The sequence below is a fragment of the Rhinichthys klamathensis genome, unplaced genomic scaffold (genome assembly GCF_029890125.1).
Source record: "Rhinichthys klamathensis goyatoka isolate OS25496 unplaced genomic scaffold, OSU_Roscu_1.1 h1tg000497l_1, whole genome shotgun sequence".
Classification (NCBI taxonomy): Eukaryota; Metazoa; Chordata; class Actinopteri; order Cypriniformes; family Leuciscidae; genus Rhinichthys; species Rhinichthys klamathensis.
Genome location: NW_026606980.1, coordinates 679,838 through 696,636, shown reverse-complemented (window position 1 = coordinate 696,636; position 16,799 = coordinate 679,838). Strand labels below are relative to the sequence as shown.

Sequence of the window (16,799 nt, the reverse complement as noted above, 5' to 3'; positions counted from 1 at the left end):
TATATGTACCATATTATATGTACCATATTATTTTTCTCAGGATATACAAACATGTGGGACAACTTAGGAAACTTCAGTCTTGGCAACCTAAATGAAATAACAGAACAGGTAAATTGCTTTTATTTCTCGAAGGCCTGTTATTGAAATCTACTTCATAACAAACAGATCTTCTGACTCAAAAATATCACCATATTGGGATGTGAGGATTTATTGCATAAATAAAAACACACAAACATGTCAATTTATACTTGTTTTAAACTTTTAACTTGATTTGTGATGCCACAGCTTGCCATCTTTCTGGGCTCTGTGTCACCATTCATGAATGAGTCTGCCCAGACTGCCACAGAATCTGTAGCCGTTCTAGTCCAGATCCTCTCCGGAAGTGCTGACCAGCTGACCTTTGACAAGTAAGGCTGGCATCTCACTATTTGATTTTCAGTCAAAAGCTTCATTTACATTGTCAAGAGAATCAGAGAGTCCATGTGGCCATATCTCTGAGTTTCTCTGAAAACATTGACCATGTTTGAAATGATCACAGATCATGGTTTTGGCTGTGACTAATGAGTTTGTTCCTCACACTGAAGGTTTTCTTTTGATTTGGTCAAACAGTTTTTGTCAGCGCAAAGCCACTTATTACATATGCTGATCTTTGATGATTCTATAATCAAGCGGTTGTGGGTTTTCTACTCTTAAATGATAACAAATGATGAAAGCGGAGGTAGAAATGTCAGACGTAAATTTACCGTTTACATTGACAGAAGGCTATATTACACTGCATGAAAGGTAATATTCAAAAAAGCATAATAGGGGCACTTTAATATATTAAAAAGGACACATGCATTTACATTCATGGATTTGGCAGGAATCAAACCAATAAGCATAAATAACCACAGAATATATTAGAAATGTTCCTTTTTTTTATTGTCTTAGCTTTTGAATGGTAATCCGACTGTGTTTGTTAAATAGGTTGGAGGAGATGCTGGCTGCTCTGTTTTCAACCTTCAGAGATACTCCCATCTGGGATTCGTTGCCGTCTATAGTGTCCACAATCCAAGAAGCCATTGTCAACAGTACTCACAACATGCAGGCACAAACAGGTGAGAAAAACATGCCTCCAGTTGAATACAGCTGCAAAAGAGTTGCAGGGTATGTTTCCAGATTCTTCCAGACATGAACTGTATGCATCTATAATGCAAGTGCTTTCTTTTCCACAGAGCTCTTCTATGTTCTCCAGCAGCCATTGTCCAGCCTTTTAACAGATATTTTCCATGTTATGAACACAAGCAGTTTTACTGCTCAGTCTTTTGTTAGTGGATTGCCACAGGCCATTGTGTTGACTGCAGAAGCTGCTCTACAGGTTAGAACAACATTTATATCTACTGATGTGATGGACTGTGAAGACAATTATACAGTACTTTCATAAAGTTGTAAAGAATGTAAAGAATGCAGGGTTTTCAGCATATAATAGAGGGTTGGTGAACTGGCATTCCTGTTTAATGCACCTAAAGCTTGTTGAATAATGATTGACCTTCTCATTCATGACACATACTGTATCAATAACAAAGTAATGTGCATGATACTGTGTTATCAGATATCTACAATGTGTTTGTTGTGGGTCCAGCTTTAAAAAGTCCTTAGTGACAGTAGAAAGAAAAGAATGGCATTATATAAGCATGATAGTGTAAAATAAGGTTGTGTCCCACTAGCCAATTCAAATGACTTGATTTTGATCTTGAATTTTGGCCAAGACAACATTTTGCAAGCACTCTTATTAGGTGCGTGATTGGAAGTGAGAGAAATGGCTCCCTATTATGCCAATTGAAGAAAACACAAAAAAGAGGATTTGAAAGGTTGGCTTAGAGAGCTAACCGGTTAAAATCTCTTTTTATTAGTAAGAACACGATATCACAGTAATGTGCTATGTTTTTGATCAGGCATAACCTTGGCAGTGTTTGTTAATTAGCTTGTTGTGTGTTTCCAAACAGCTATAGGCACAATTAAGTAATTTTTTTAGAAATGAATACAGCAATATTGGCCCAAAAGGCCCATTCAGTGTGCCAAGAAGTGTATTAATCACAGATAAACAGCTAGCCTACATTAGCGTGCGTTAGATGCTGCTTTTCATCCCTAGAGTGAATTTGGTTTCCTTAGACAAAAGATGCTCAAATCCTGGCAGGAGTCATATATCTCTACTTCTGCTTCTACTTTTGTGTTTTATATTGTATAATTATTGTATATTGCTCTACTTCCTACTGCTTTGTCTATGAGAGTATCAATGATCACGTCACTTGAATTCATTAGGCATAAAACAAGATCACCCCTCCCCTTCCCTTGGGCCCAATATATGAACCATGGCCAAAACCTTTTGTCATCCTGACAAACTGAGAAATGTGTTTATGTATTTATTTATTTGGTTGGTATATTGTTTTATTTAGTTTAAAATGTGACAAGTCCCTGAAGAATAAGATAGAAGAAAAGAATATAAATTATATATAATTTGTTTTACATTTATCTGTGTATACTGTAGTTTGTCTTGCTTTTACAAGCTGTATCTTTAGTTTTATTATCATCCTATATCTCTTGCAATCTCTGCCTTCTCTGATAATTATTTAATTTTCATTGCTCACCCCTCAGGCTGGTTTGGGGGGTCAGAGCCTGAACTGCAGCTATGTGGAGCGGATATGGCAGGATGTCCAAGTTGTGACTGGAATAAGTGAAGACCATGTCACTTTGTGGTGTAACATCAGCCTACTGCCAGTCATAGCAGCCTTCAGTAAACCAGGAGATGCAACTCCAGCTTTCAATATGACGGTGAGACAAGTTACAGTTTTATGAACAATTTACCGTTTTTCTGTTAGTAGTTTATAGCAGTTTTTTTTTGCTCTCAAATGCAACTGTCATATGTCACCACTAGATGGTGGTGTGCACTAAAGACTGATTTAGACTTTGTCCCTTTATGTTTCTAAACAGGGAATGGAGATGAACCCTCTTTGGTTAAACGTCACTGCAGAAATGATGGCCGGGTCACTGGAGAATTTCTACGGGGCGATCCTGAACAATACCTTTGCTAGCATTCACCTAACTGAAGTCCTGTTGTATTACACATCAATGATATCCAACCTCTCAGTATCAGAATTAACAAACCAGGCAAACTGGAATGCCCTGCTCTTGGAGATGCAGCTGTACCAAAGGTATTAATGCGCTGGAGTTATTTTTACAGGAACATATATTCTCACCGTGATACATGACCTGAGTCATATTAAATGACAGAAAACAAATGGCAGTCTTATAACAGAGAAAGATCTTTTACAAAGATACACACTCTGTGCTTCAATGTGCATTGAGCTTTTCACCATTATTTTTCTGTATAGCTTGAATAAATTGGCGACAACAAAAGTATGCAGCAATTCCACACGAACTCATTTGCCCATTATACCTCGACATTATCATAAGCCCGATTATATTACCGAAAAACCTCCTCAAATTTGCAATGAGATTTGCAGTTATTACCCATAAGGACCAGGGGTTGGAATCATGCAAACAAACTAAGTAAGAGTAATTAAATTTGCATTAAGGTTGATTTATTCAGTTTGACTCCTTTGCTTCCAAACAGGTTTGAGCAGATAAAGTAGTTTCTATTATTCTGTTATCTCTATCTCCCTGCTCTTAAATTGATTCTGCTTTATGTGCTCATCCCTGTAATGAACTGACTACTGATAGGAATCAAATTATGCATTTGTGCATATCTGGGCAAATCAGTCATGTAAGACTGGAGGAACATTTATGCACCCGCTGTAGATCATTGAACATGATGAAAATTGTCTCTAAGTCTATTATAACTATACAGTTCTATAAATATAATGTGAGTGCCCACTGAAATGGAGAGCAAAATCCAGATGAATTATAAACTGTTTTGCAGCAATTAGATATAAGTAATCCAGTTTAAAAATTGTAGACATTTTATGTTTGTATGACCGATACATAAAAATCGATTTAAATATCTTGGACTGAATTAGTTCATAATCTCTCTCATATGTGCATAACAGTACATTATCTAATCTAGTGAGTGAATGGATCCTTAAAAAGCCATTTTTTATTTGTAATTTTTTTTGTGACCATGCAATACTAATTTCTCTCTCATCAGCCTCTCCACAGTACAAATGGCTCTGGAGCAAATTAAGACAGAAGCTCCCTGGATGGTGCCATACATCGAAGCAATTGGAAAAACCATTGAGGACATCCTACAGAATGGCTATCTCATCCAGAACTCCACTGCAAGCCCTCTGATCGTCATGCAGGCTTTGGAGATCACACTCACCGGAATGAATTTCACAGAGGAAATCATTAATTATATCCTGAGTGGAGACATATTTATGAAGCCCAATGGAAGCATGGTTGACAATATAATAAAAGAGGTGATCCAGCAAATCATTGGTACAGGATTGCTGGGAGAGTGGCCTATGCTTTATGGAGTAATGCAGCAGGTTTTGTACTTCGAAGATACAAGTGGCACCCTGTGGAAATCTGTTGAGTTTTTCAACTGGCTGTACACTACTGAAGATACTGGACTAAATTTTACCTTGGAGATCCTGCGCAAGTTGTACGAGATATTAAGGGATGCTCTAACCAAGATGCCAACTCCTCTGTCTTGCTTGTCAAACACTTTTATTGACCTTGCAGGCAATGCTTTATACCTGCTGAAACAGATTAAGCTAACCAGTGACCTCTTCGCCCCTGTGGAACAATATCTAAGCCCAATTAAAATGCGAATTGCTCATGGACAGAACCTACAAGGTCTTGTGTCCCATACAAGAAACACCAGAAGTGTTGCACGTAAAGTTCAGAGGGAGCCGGTGGATGACTTCCTTGACCTCCTTGACATCGACTACCAAGCCTTGCTTGCAGTTCTCTCCATTCCACCCACATCGACTGAAATTTTCGAGACCATCCATGTTTTCTTTGCAAATCCAGACTTGGGTGTCATCCTGAAGGGTCTTTCAAGGGAAATGGCTGGAAACACGAATCAGGATGTAACCATTGACACAGCTCTGAACGTGCTGTCTTACTTGACACTCCCTAGTAATGGACAACAGTTTCTAGAGATGTTCACGGAGATCGCTAGTGAAGGAGGGAGTTTGCACGACCTTAATAAAATAGAGAAGCTGGCAGAAAGCATAGGAAGAATGATTGACGTGGCCATGGCGCTATCTGACCAGCCATCTCTGAGCATCACACAAAGAATCGAGCACATGGCCCAACAACTTCAAGCTTCGGTGTCGAACATAGTCTCACAGGAAGGAAATGGCACTGACACTGCAATCCAGTTCCTCACTACGCTCAACAGCATCCTTAGTGAGAACTTTGAGGAAATCAAGGACATCAGCCCTCAGGTCACTGGCATTCTCCAAAACATAATTGGCTCATTTTACAGTACAGGGTCTCAGATGAGCATAGCATCCTATTTGGAAGCCATGGATCAAACTGCTGAAACCTTCGCCTCACTCCTCTCTGGAGAGGAAGCAGGGTATTTCAACATATCTGGACAAATGCTGCAAGCCTTTGCATTGCTTGAGGCATATCCTGGAGACATAGAAAAAGTCATGATGTCCACCAGCATGATTTCTAACTCCCTAAATCACGTCCTTGCCCTCTCAAATATCACAACTCTTCCAAATGGACAATCCATTCAAGAGGTCACACATCCCCTCATTCTTAGCAGTGCAATGGCCACCCACATCCTATTCAACCTCTCCATGTCAAACTACAGCCTGAGCAGTGATGCTGAGAGAGAGATGCTTTTGACCCAGACATTCGATCAGATGGTTGTCATTCTCCCCGAAGAAACACACGTGCACCTCTTCGCTATCAAATCGGCTCTTTTCACTGCCCTCTCAAGAGTATCCAGCACTGCAGAAATCACATCCCACTTCCCAGAAATCTCTCAGTTGGTTACACAGTCTCTCCTTAACTCTCTAAACATTACTTATGATCTGACATCCACGCATATGACTCCAGATGGCCTTGTTTACATCTTGATGACAGTGTCTAATCAAGTGTCCATGAGTCTCTACGAGGGGCTTAAGTTATCCGGTTCCCCTATCCAAATCTTACAAGTTGTGAACTCTTTAAGTGAGGTTGCATCTTCCATATACTCTATAATGCCTGTTGAGGGACGGCTGTACATCAATATCACGCTGAAACTCATGGAGACAATGTCTTTTGTCCTTAATGACACCAGCACCTTTGGGGATGTCAATGGGGCTGTATCTCAAGTAGTCAATTCTTTCAACAACCTTCTGGCCATGGTGCCCAACATGAACACAGACTCTTTCAGCAGCATTATAGGAGACCTGGAGCACACCCTGAAGACAATCTTAATGATCATCCAAGCAGACCAAAGCCCTCTCACCCAAACAGTTGATATTACCCAGCAGCTGCTGCACACCATCCAAAATCTCATATCGCAGGGCAATAGCAGCAGTGTGGAGTCTGAACTCGCCAAAATAGTGCTGGGGGCTTCTAGCATGAATATTGGCCATCTGCTGGGGATGAATGACACTAACTGGACCGACAAGTGAGTTTCTTTGAGGTTATGCTCTCAAGGCTGGTTCCGGGTTATGAACTCATAACAAGGCCCAGTTTTTCATTTCTTTTTCTTGTTCATTGCATGGCTATTACTTTGCTCTCATGGTTTCATCCACCATGGCATTTACCCCGCATAATTGCTTACTTCTTCAGTGAAATATAGTTTATGACTCTGAAAAGAACACATTCTTGAGGTCATGAAAATAAATGATCATAATCCATAGTGTAGTGCATTATGATTTAGTTAACCCAGCAACAATGTCAACTTTTTGTTAGTTAATTAAACTTTTCTGTTTACATAGGCTGCCTGTGCTGCTGACAAACCTTGCTAATAGCCTTCCAGATGACCTGCAGTATTCTTCTCTTATTAAGTCCATCATGAGAAGTCTGGCCAACGAATCCCAAGGTACATAAATCATCTCACAACATCTATTGACCTCTAACACTGTTCATTCAGGGGTTTTATTTCGACAATCTTATGTGCTGACTAGATATCCACAGTTGCATATAGCATGTTTAAGTATTTTGCATTCAGCTGTGTGAATACATCATTATTTTTCTGCATAATTTGCATTTATTAAGCTCAAGAACAAGATGCATGTGCACAGTATATGTTGCAGGCTCCCTATTCTCCCACTGAATACATTACTCTTAGTAATCCCCATTGACATTAAACAATGTATGTTGCTTTATGTTTATGTCATTGCAAACCTGTTTTTGGTTTTCATAGCAATGCAGTAAACAGCAGGTTTGAAGTCAGCTTTCTGCAGTATTCAGCCAAGAGGCATGTGGCCAGACAGAGTATATGAGAAAACCTTTTACAGTGTCTGTGCTCTTTAAAATAGCTAATATTTATGTTTTTATTTATGCTTTTTTATTATCAGCCCAGTTGCTTTAAATAAGTAGTTCACCCAAAAATGTAATTTTCATTATTTATTCATTCTTGTGTCATTCCAAATCTGCATGCATCATCCCCCCCCCCCCCCCCCCTCCCTCCCTCCCTCCACGCATATACTGTATCTAACACAATTTAGAGACATTTGTGCTTTAAACAAGATTTTCTTTTTTAACATTGGGGTAAGAAAAATAAACCTATTGAGATGTATGCTCTGAAAACAAGTCTAAAGTATTAATTTCACTTCTGAAATTTTTTTTGTTTTGCAGATGTTTAGATATTTTTACCAGAAACCAAGACATAATTAGATCAGTAGATAGTGCAAGTAAATCAATTTATTTTGATGAAGTATCCTTTTAAGAGTTAACTTTAAAATATATCACCATGCTGTACTTCAGAGTGCACAATTTTTTGTTTCTCTGGAGATCCACAGTTTTCCCCCACTTTCTTTGTGTGCAGCACTCCCTCATTTTCATTGATAAGTCGCTCCAGTTTGCGGTATATTTTCTTTAATAAAGATGATGTCTTCTTGAGCATTTAATTTCCCTCATAAGTGTCTGATCTTATATATCGCTTGAGGTGTTATACACGTAGGAGCTGTCACATCTAAATCAGCACACGGCACCATAAAGCTTTTCTTTTTCTAAGGGGGGTTTCTTTGCTAGATCATTTGCTGCTTGCTGCACAGTGAGGTTGGCCTGAAAGCAGAGTTAGGTGCAAGTAATGATGCCTGTAGGGAATTTAAGTTACTTTAGCTCTGCAAAAACTTGATCTTTGTTTCTGTCTTCCATTTCTCTCGTCTCTCTGCAGAAAATATGCATCTTCTACTGCAAGTGCTAAACACTGCCTTTGAATTTGGCTCAGGCAACTGGGCAAATGAGAGTTCAGGCCTGATACTGGACCACCTGTTAACTCAGGTAAGAAATTTGATGGTTTACATAGAAAAAAAATGACATTTATTAGAAGAATAGGTCCCTCAACAAATAAATCAACATTTTGTCATTAGTTACTCATTATTATGCACATGCCATACACAATTACAAAAGGAGACATTTTTAGTCCATTTAACTCATATGCTATACTTCAAGTATTCTGAAGACATACATATAGTTTTATGTACAGTAGCACATGAGTGGATTTTATGTGTAGTGTTGGTTTACCTGTAACTTTCTTTCTTGATAATGTAGGTGTGTGCTCTGGAAAACATGGCCTCTGTGCAGCTGATCAGCCAGTTTCTGCCACTAGGCCCTAGACTGCTATGTGACACCGTTGTTCCCACAATCCAGGCCTTCCATGTGCTCTCAACCAGCCTGGTGAACCAAACCAGCAACATCTATGATCTGATTTTCCAGACATTTGTTGGAGACCCTAGCACTTACAGCACTGAAGTGGACTGGTACTGCATTCTATAATGACCTTCAACCTTGTTGCCGTAGCTTGTATTATGCATGTTACCAGTGTTGCGGAGTAACTTACTAAAAGTAGCTACACTGCTAACATTTTTATTAGAGTGAAATCAGCTAATTCCTTTTCAATACAATGAAGCATTTCCAGTATCAAGCTACTTTTTCAATCATTTGCACTATATTTGTTATTAGTGTCACATTCTCTACCATACACAGCTTAAAGCTTAGCAAACTGGGGTAGCAATTAAACTCACTCGCCTCAAATGTCCACTTTTTCATATGAAGCATTGGCAAGTCTGGTATATTTTGAGAATTTATGTTTTGTTCAGACCCCAAATTCCAATGAATAGGTTAAAAAAATTAATGATTCACCAATTCATCAGATGATTACAAATCTTCTATATATATATATATATATATATAATTAAATCTAGCTGTTTATCACTGGTTCCCATCTAAAATAATATTATATTATTATATTTATGCCAATACTAATATTAATATATATATATATATTTTTTTTTTATATATAGTTATTTATATAATACATTTTACAACATTTTAAACGGTTTGTCTCCAGGAATAATACTCATGGTTTTAATATCTCTCTTTCTCTTTTTTTCTTTTTTCCAAAGGACCTCAACTCTCTCTCAAGTTGTAGGCTTCGACGTCTCCACTCTGAAAACTCTTGATATCAATATTACATCTCCAGGTGTGTACAGCCGTCGCTTCCAGCAAAAGAACTGCAGAAACACCAGTGTTCCTTAGCTATCAGATGGTGGTTTAATCAGTCTTTTTCAACTTTGTCATGCATGCATGTCTGCTCTCTCACTTGTCTTTTGTCTTGCATTTTGACAGCTGAAGTGAAAGTTTCAGAGCTGCTGAAAAATACAACTCTGTTTGTTCAGGATGTCAAGCGGTATACCAACTTCCCCCCTACCGTTCTTCAGACTCTGCTAGATTACCCTCTACCCAGCAGCAACATGCAGGTACACCACAAATCATGCATAATGTAAAGTAATGCAAGAGAATGGTTGGCATTATAGCTCTTTTGTAATTGATTGTCTAGATTTTTTTTTATATATATAGATTATTGTGGGATGTTTGGAAATATACAATTATTGAAATGGTCTCTGTTTGTCCTTTTTCCTCTCATCACAGATCTTGACATGGTTGGCAAACCTGCGCCAGTGCTCAGACCCCTCGTCTTTGCATCTGGACCCAACAGGCCAGGAGATCTTCAGTGCCTTCTGTGAACTGTCAGATGATTGGTACAGCATCACGGTTCTCTTTCTTCGTCATGTGGACACGAAGACTGCTTTATTCAGGGTAAAGAGCTGGGGGCCACAGAATGTATTGGACATACTGTATCCAATGAAATACAAAGGCTGCTCCTCTGTTTTGTAATTAATTAAATGCAAGTAATGTTTCGCACATGAATACTATGAAACTAAATAATAGTTGCTTTTTTTTCTTATACATTCATTATTATTTTTTCTTATTTAGTTTTTCCAGATTAGGGCTGGGTCTTGCTGTTAAATGGCCAAGCTTTTGCTATACTGTTTATTTATAATGAAAAGCTATTTATCAGGAATATCCATATATATATATATATATATATAAACCACTTTTTGTTACATTTCCAGAAAAAATGAAAAATACCGTAAACCAGTGGTGTTGCCTGTTGTAACCCTGTGACATTTTTTTGCAGCTGATGTTATCCAAAGAGATTCAGGATTTAGTGGGAACTATGCTACAGATTATCAAATTTTTGACGGACATGATGCAGAAATTTTTACCTGCCATTAGCAAACTGCAGGAATACCTGACAAACATAGGAAAACTAAACCTGGCGGTCAACAAAGAGTTCCGCGGTGTAAGTTGTCCCAAAGACAAATTCATGTATGTATTTATTAATTAATTATTGTATTTATTTATTTATTTAAATGTGTCTTTGGATTCTCTCTCCCACAGCTGGTGAGGGGAAAGCGGTCCACCATATCCAGCAGGGCCACCTTTAACACCATCTCTCGTGCCTTGTGCAAAAATGGCATCCTGACGCTGTTTGCCATAACGAAAGTTCCTATCGTAACCGAGACTGATCCTTCTGTCCAGTCGGACCACAGCAGAGAAGAGCTCATTAAGAAGTTCAAAATCCCACACGATGCTAGTATGAACGCATAATCTCAGCACCCAGCTAAATGTGCAATAAAGCATTATGATAATGACCTGTCAAGAATCTGCTTACAGCATGTTGAGTTCAGATTGATGAAGTGCTGTGGTCAGGCTTAATTAATATACTGCTTATGTCTTGGTCTCCAGGTCCCTTCTGTATGAACCTCTACTTGGATATGGTGAACACTACAGGCGGTGCGGTGGCCTGGGCCTTCCTCAAGCCCATGCTGTTAGGACAGGTCCTCTACTCACCAGACACTCCACTGACGAGAGAGATCATGAGAAAGGTGCTGCTTTTAAATTTATTTTTAAATTTCCAATGTAACAAAAAATACATTAATGATAACTGACAGTTTTTTTTTTTGCATGCATGCATGCATGTAAAAAGCAAAAAAATGTGAGATCGAAACCCATTTTAAATGCGTTTTACGTTCTCAAGTTGGAATTTCTGATTTTCGCCATTGAAAAGTGTAAGAGAATATTAATACAACTGTGAATGTATGACATCATGCAAACATGGCAGCACCCGGGGAGAAGTATGCACAAATAAGTATATTCAAAGAAGTATGAATTAAATAAAAGTTCCTACATGATGGTTAAACACAGTGAATGACCATTTCTTTTGGTAATTGTATTGATATCATTGCATAGTGTAATTTTTCCTCCAATGTTTGGTTGCTAGGATACGTCTTAGATGAGAATCAGATACCTGCAAAGTAAAGTACATATCCCACTTCCGATTTGGAATGGAGTGCAGCATAAATCCTGCTTTTTTACACAAGGTCATCTGACCTACATCCAAAGTCATATCTGATTCTCCTCTTAAGATATACTGTAGACCAAGTCTGGTTACAAAGAAAAAAAAATTGTGTTTTCTTTTACCGTCTTGTGTTTGACTGTAGCAAAACAAATTTTTTTTTTTCCTGCAGTCAAATTCTTCACTGCACCAGTTTGGTGATCTAAAGCTTTATGCGTCTGAGTGGATTGAGTCATCATCCTATGTGATTCAGTCTGCTAACATTCTGACAAAAACATTGCCAATACTCCAGGTATACTACAATGAGTCAAGTGAAAATCAAATAATAACTTTTTATTACATTTTTTTTATTCCCCTCCACTGCATTAACTGTTTTTTTATCAAACAACTCTTCACAGAATGCTCTGCGCAATCCCTTCGTCCAAAACTTCATTCAGACTCAGACTGGTATTGATGTTGGACAAATGAGCTCAACTCTCAACCAATTCTGTAAGTTCTCAAGAGTTTGAAATCATGGTTGGTGATGCATCATTGCTATTACAAAAAAGTTTCTCATTATTATGTGATAAGTCAATATAACAAGGATGTTTCTCAATTTTATGAGAAACAAAGTCATTATTACGAGAAAGTTCTCATTTAGCGTTTCTGATTAATTATTATGAGACAGTTTTGCGTTATAATAAAAAGTTTTAATAATGAGGTGTTTTAAAAAAAATTAAATAATAGATTAACCCATAATTATAAGAAAGTTTCTCATTATTATGACTAAGAATTTAGTCTTGTTTGGAGACTTTGGAGTCGTTTTATATATATACAATAAATCAATTCTTCCTTGTAATCTCAAAGACCCTGAAGTTTGTCTATAAACCATAAGCAGTGGTTAAAAAAGGGACTAACGATTCACACAGCAATTAAAGGGATAGTTCACCCAAAAATGAAAATTCTGTCATCATTTACACACCCTCAAGTAGTTCCAAACCTGTATGAATTTCTTTCTTCTGCTGAACACAAAAGAAGATATTTTGACTTCCATAGTATAAAAAAAGGCAATGAGGCCCATCAACTATTTGGTTACCGACATTCTTCAAAACATCTTCTTTTAACAATAGTAGCTGAAACACAGTGTGCAGCAAAATATATATATACCGGTACTAAATAATACAATTATTTTGATCTGTCATACGGATAACTCTGACTGTTTAACTAAAACAGGTTTGTGACAATTGTTAAACGAGTTGCTGAACACAAAAGAAGATGTTTTGAAGAATGTCGGTAACCAAATAGTTGATGGGCCTCATTGACTTCCATAGTATTTTTGCATATTATGGAAGTCAAAATATCTAAGAAACAAGTTGATACAGGTTTGGAACAACTTGAGGATGAGTAAATGTTGACAGAATTTTCATTTTTGGGTGAACTATAAATCCCTTTAAATTACAGACTACCATCTATACATGCTGAATTCATGACTCCCTGAGAAATTCAGTCATTACTTTCCAATTAGGGTTTAAGTCTGTGAGATACAAATTTACCAAACCTCCTCAGGGAAAACTAGCCCGGTCTGAATATACACCCAAATGTGTCTTATCCTAAATCTGCAGTGGCTTGAACAGTTTTTCTTACTCTCTTTTCAGCAAACATGACAGTCCTGTTAGAGAAAAACAAGTTTATCATGGAGCAGATCACCACCCTCTCTATGCTGATGTTGAACCTCTCCTCCTGTGTCAACTTTGACCGCTACCGAGGCTTCAACTCCACGGATGAACTCAACAAACAGGCGGAGAGACAGGCTCAAAACCGTGAGCTCTACGCCAGTGAGTACACACACACACACACACACTTACTCTCATCAGGAGATACCTTTTCAACTGACTACTCCACTCATGCGTTAGGTGATACTTTGCGGTTGAAGACACCACCGTCACTGGAGAGCCATCGGGCTGTAAAGCCTGTAATTCAGTTCAATTCGATTCAATTCCATTGAGATATAGATTTTCACTGTTATCGAGGTGCAGCAGGCCTCTGAGGTTACTATGACAACAGATCACTCGCATACTGAAATTCCCTTTTATACACACGAGTTCTGCTCATCTTCACAGGCATCATTTTGAAACTTCCTGAGGAGACCTCCAGCAGCCTGCCCCCGAACATCGACTACACCATCCGCATGAACATCGAGAATGTCATGCGCACCGACCGTTCGCGAAATCCCTTCTGGGTGAAAGATGCCTACATCTCGACAACAAAGACCCAGCGGTACAGCCGAGGCTTTGTGTTCCTGCAGGAGAGCATCGAGAGAGCCATCATCGAAATGCAGACGGGTAAAGCCATGGATGGGCCGGCGGTCCAGATGCAGGCATTCCCTTATCCCTGCTACTACAAGGATGAGTAAGTGTCTCACAAGCACGAACCCCACATACACACTGAGCGTCTCATATAAGGACTGAGATGCTCATCTAAGATGTGGCATCTGTACAAATAATCAGTAGCTTTACACCGACACTGAACACCTGTTTCATTTTGTTTATTCGAAAAAAAACTCTAGTAAGACAAATGTTCACTTGTATTTCATAGAAATACTAGATTTGCATTTGCTACATGAAACTGTAGTGCTTGCAAGACATCAGAACAATTGTGTAGGTTTTAGGTAAGCTTAGGTTTGGCATCAGAGCTGTTGTCATGGCACTGTATTTTCTGCTGGCTAGAGAATCAATATAAATAACATCACAATGACATCTCATACAATTATTTTGCAATGCAAAGGTGGCTAAACAGATGCTGGTGTTGTTTTTGTTTATTAACAAACTAGTAAAAATCATTTTAACATTTACACTAAAGACGTAAAGCGCCACATTAAGTTATTTTAACAATAGCTGAAACACAGTGAGCAGCAAAATAGATACTTTTGCTAAAACGCTGCAGAAAACGAGAATGCAGCAAATACAATTATTTGAATCTGTCATACAGATAACTGACCGTTTAACTAAACCAGGTTTGTGACAAGTTAACACGTCGCTCCTTCAGACGTTTTGTTTTTCCCATACATTTAGCATTATTAATCAGCATAATAATAAACAAGGTTATAATTTGGAAAATTGTTTAGAGATGGCGAGGGAAGACAAAACACTTTGAAATTGCTATAGTTAACTTTGTTTTGTGCTCATGATGAGAGTTCTGATTATTAGATTAATTTCACTGTACAAAGGTACATGTGAAAGAAGGCTAAAATGGAAGAGATTTTGGATAAATGGCCAGTATGCAAATATTATTATGACATCATCACTGTTTAAATCTTCATATTCAAAACCCGACGATGGAAATCCGTGAAAGATTTGTAATGTTTAATCAAAAAGAATCTTACAAAACGTAATCTTACAAAAACATCCCAAATTAACGTCTGAATTAATTGGAGAAGTTTAACACTTTGGGCCATCAATTTAGACTCTTAATTACAAAACAAGTCAGCCAGCTCAACAGTTTCTTTTCCTTAAACAGTTGAAGCGATATAGTTAAGGATCACAAATATAGCCTCCACCTGCTAATCTCAAATCTTTCTCTTCCCCAGTTATCTCAACAGCATCGCTTTTGCCTTCCCAATGGCACTCATGATTTCCTGGGTGCTGTTTATCGCCAACTTTGTGAAGAAACTCGTCCACGAGAGAGAACTACGACTTCATGAGGTATGGAACCAAACATATTTTCCCCTAGGTGGTTCCAACAAGCTTTGATTAGGTACTAAACTCTTTTTCGCTTATCCCACAGTACATGAAAATGATGGGGGTCAATCCCATCAGCCACTTCTTTGCCTGGTTCATAGAGAGTGCTGTGTTCTTGCTTGTGACCATCATCATCCTCACCATCATTTTGAAAGGTGGCGGCATCCTTCCTCGCAGCGATGGCTTTGTGCTCTTCCTCTACCTTTGTGACTACGGCTTCAGCATCCTTGCAATCAGCTTCCTGGTCAGCACCTTCTTTGATAAGACCAACATCGCCGGGCTGAGCGGCAGCCTTATCTATGTCATCAGCTTCTTCCCCTTCATCGTGCTGATCCACTTGGAGGACAATCTTTCCTTCTCTGTGAAGAGCGCTCTGGTCTGTACTGCATTTAAATTGGTTTGCAATATTTCATCATTGCACAGTTACATTTTGAGATATGTAAAAGGGCTTTCAAAGTTCTCATTAACGCATGAGATTAATTATATAAAATGAATGCGGCTTTTTTTCAGGCTTTCAGTTTGACATTATAAATATCATTCTGTTCGTTGTGATTTCTAAAACACCATTCTATCATGGTGGGGACCTTTTTGCATTTTTATATTTATACATTATTTAGTATGTTTGCTAGGTCACTTTCCTCAATGATTTCAGGTTTTACTGTCATTGTGGGACCAAAATATTTGCACACACACACACACACACACACACACACACACACACACAGGAACTGAGGAAAGAATTCTTTTACGGATAATTTATTTATAAATCAAAGCCAGACGGGACATTTAACAAAAGTCATTTGCATTCTTTGTTTGGTGAAATTTAATTATCATAGCAGCTCCACAAGTGAAATATCACCCACAAATGTGAAACCGCATAATTCATAGAAATGTTAATGCGAACACCAGCAGAGGAATAATGCACAGGCCGCTGCAAAAACAACTTTAAATAATAATCACCCCCAATTTTTTTGATTTTGTCATTATTTACTCTCATGTTTTTCCAAACCTGTCTGAGTTTTTTTATTTATTTTTATGGATAGTGTCGCAGTCCTTAACAGCTCACGTTTTGTAAGAAAGTAAGGTTTGGAATGACCTGTTGGAGAGTAAATTATGACAGAATGTTCGTTTTTGGGTGAACATCGAATGACAGCTGTAGTATAAATCTGTCTGTGTTTGTTTTTGGTTCACAGAGTATCTTTTCTCCGACATGCTTCAGTTATGCCAGTCAGTATATCTCCCGCTATGAAAAACAGGAGGAAGGT

At 38.2% G+C, this 16,799-nt stretch overlaps 1 protein-coding gene across 1 annotated transcript in view; it reads left to right on the top strand.

Annotated features, from left to right (window-relative positions):
* Window positions 1–43: 43 nt before the first annotated feature.
* Window positions 44–16,799, top strand: part of abca12 (ATP-binding cassette, sub-family A (ABC1), member 12) — a 44,083-nt gene continuing 27,327 nt past the window's right edge. The window contains exons 1-23 of the mRNA XM_056237757.1: window positions 44–108; window positions 286–407; window positions 967–1,097; window positions 1,215–1,357; window positions 2,635–2,811; window positions 2,971–3,191; window positions 4,145–6,574; window positions 6,888–6,991; window positions 8,291–8,397; window positions 8,668–8,876; window positions 9,522–9,598; window positions 9,745–9,875; window positions 10,048–10,215; window positions 10,598–10,762; window positions 10,861–11,056; window positions 11,209–11,348; window positions 11,991–12,110; window positions 12,217–12,307; window positions 13,453–13,632; window positions 13,918–14,206; window positions 15,384–15,498; window positions 15,581–15,910; window positions 16,728–16,797. Coding sequence (XP_056093732.1) covers window positions 52–108; window positions 286–407; window positions 967–1,097; window positions 1,215–1,357; window positions 2,635–2,811; window positions 2,971–3,191; window positions 4,145–6,574; window positions 6,888–6,991; window positions 8,291–8,397; window positions 8,668–8,876; window positions 9,522–9,598; window positions 9,745–9,875; window positions 10,048–10,215; window positions 10,598–10,762; window positions 10,861–11,056; window positions 11,209–11,348; window positions 11,991–12,110; window positions 12,217–12,307; window positions 13,453–13,632; window positions 13,918–14,206; window positions 15,384–15,498; window positions 15,581–15,910; window positions 16,728–16,797 — 5,773 coding nt within the window. The 5' untranslated portion in view covers window positions 44–51. The remainder of the gene's footprint in view (window positions 109–285; window positions 408–966; window positions 1,098–1,214; window positions 1,358–2,634; window positions 2,812–2,970; window positions 3,192–4,144; window positions 6,575–6,887; window positions 6,992–8,290; window positions 8,398–8,667; window positions 8,877–9,521; window positions 9,599–9,744; window positions 9,876–10,047; window positions 10,216–10,597; window positions 10,763–10,860; window positions 11,057–11,208; window positions 11,349–11,990; window positions 12,111–12,216; window positions 12,308–13,452; window positions 13,633–13,917; window positions 14,207–15,383; window positions 15,499–15,580; window positions 15,911–16,727; window positions 16,798–16,799) is intronic.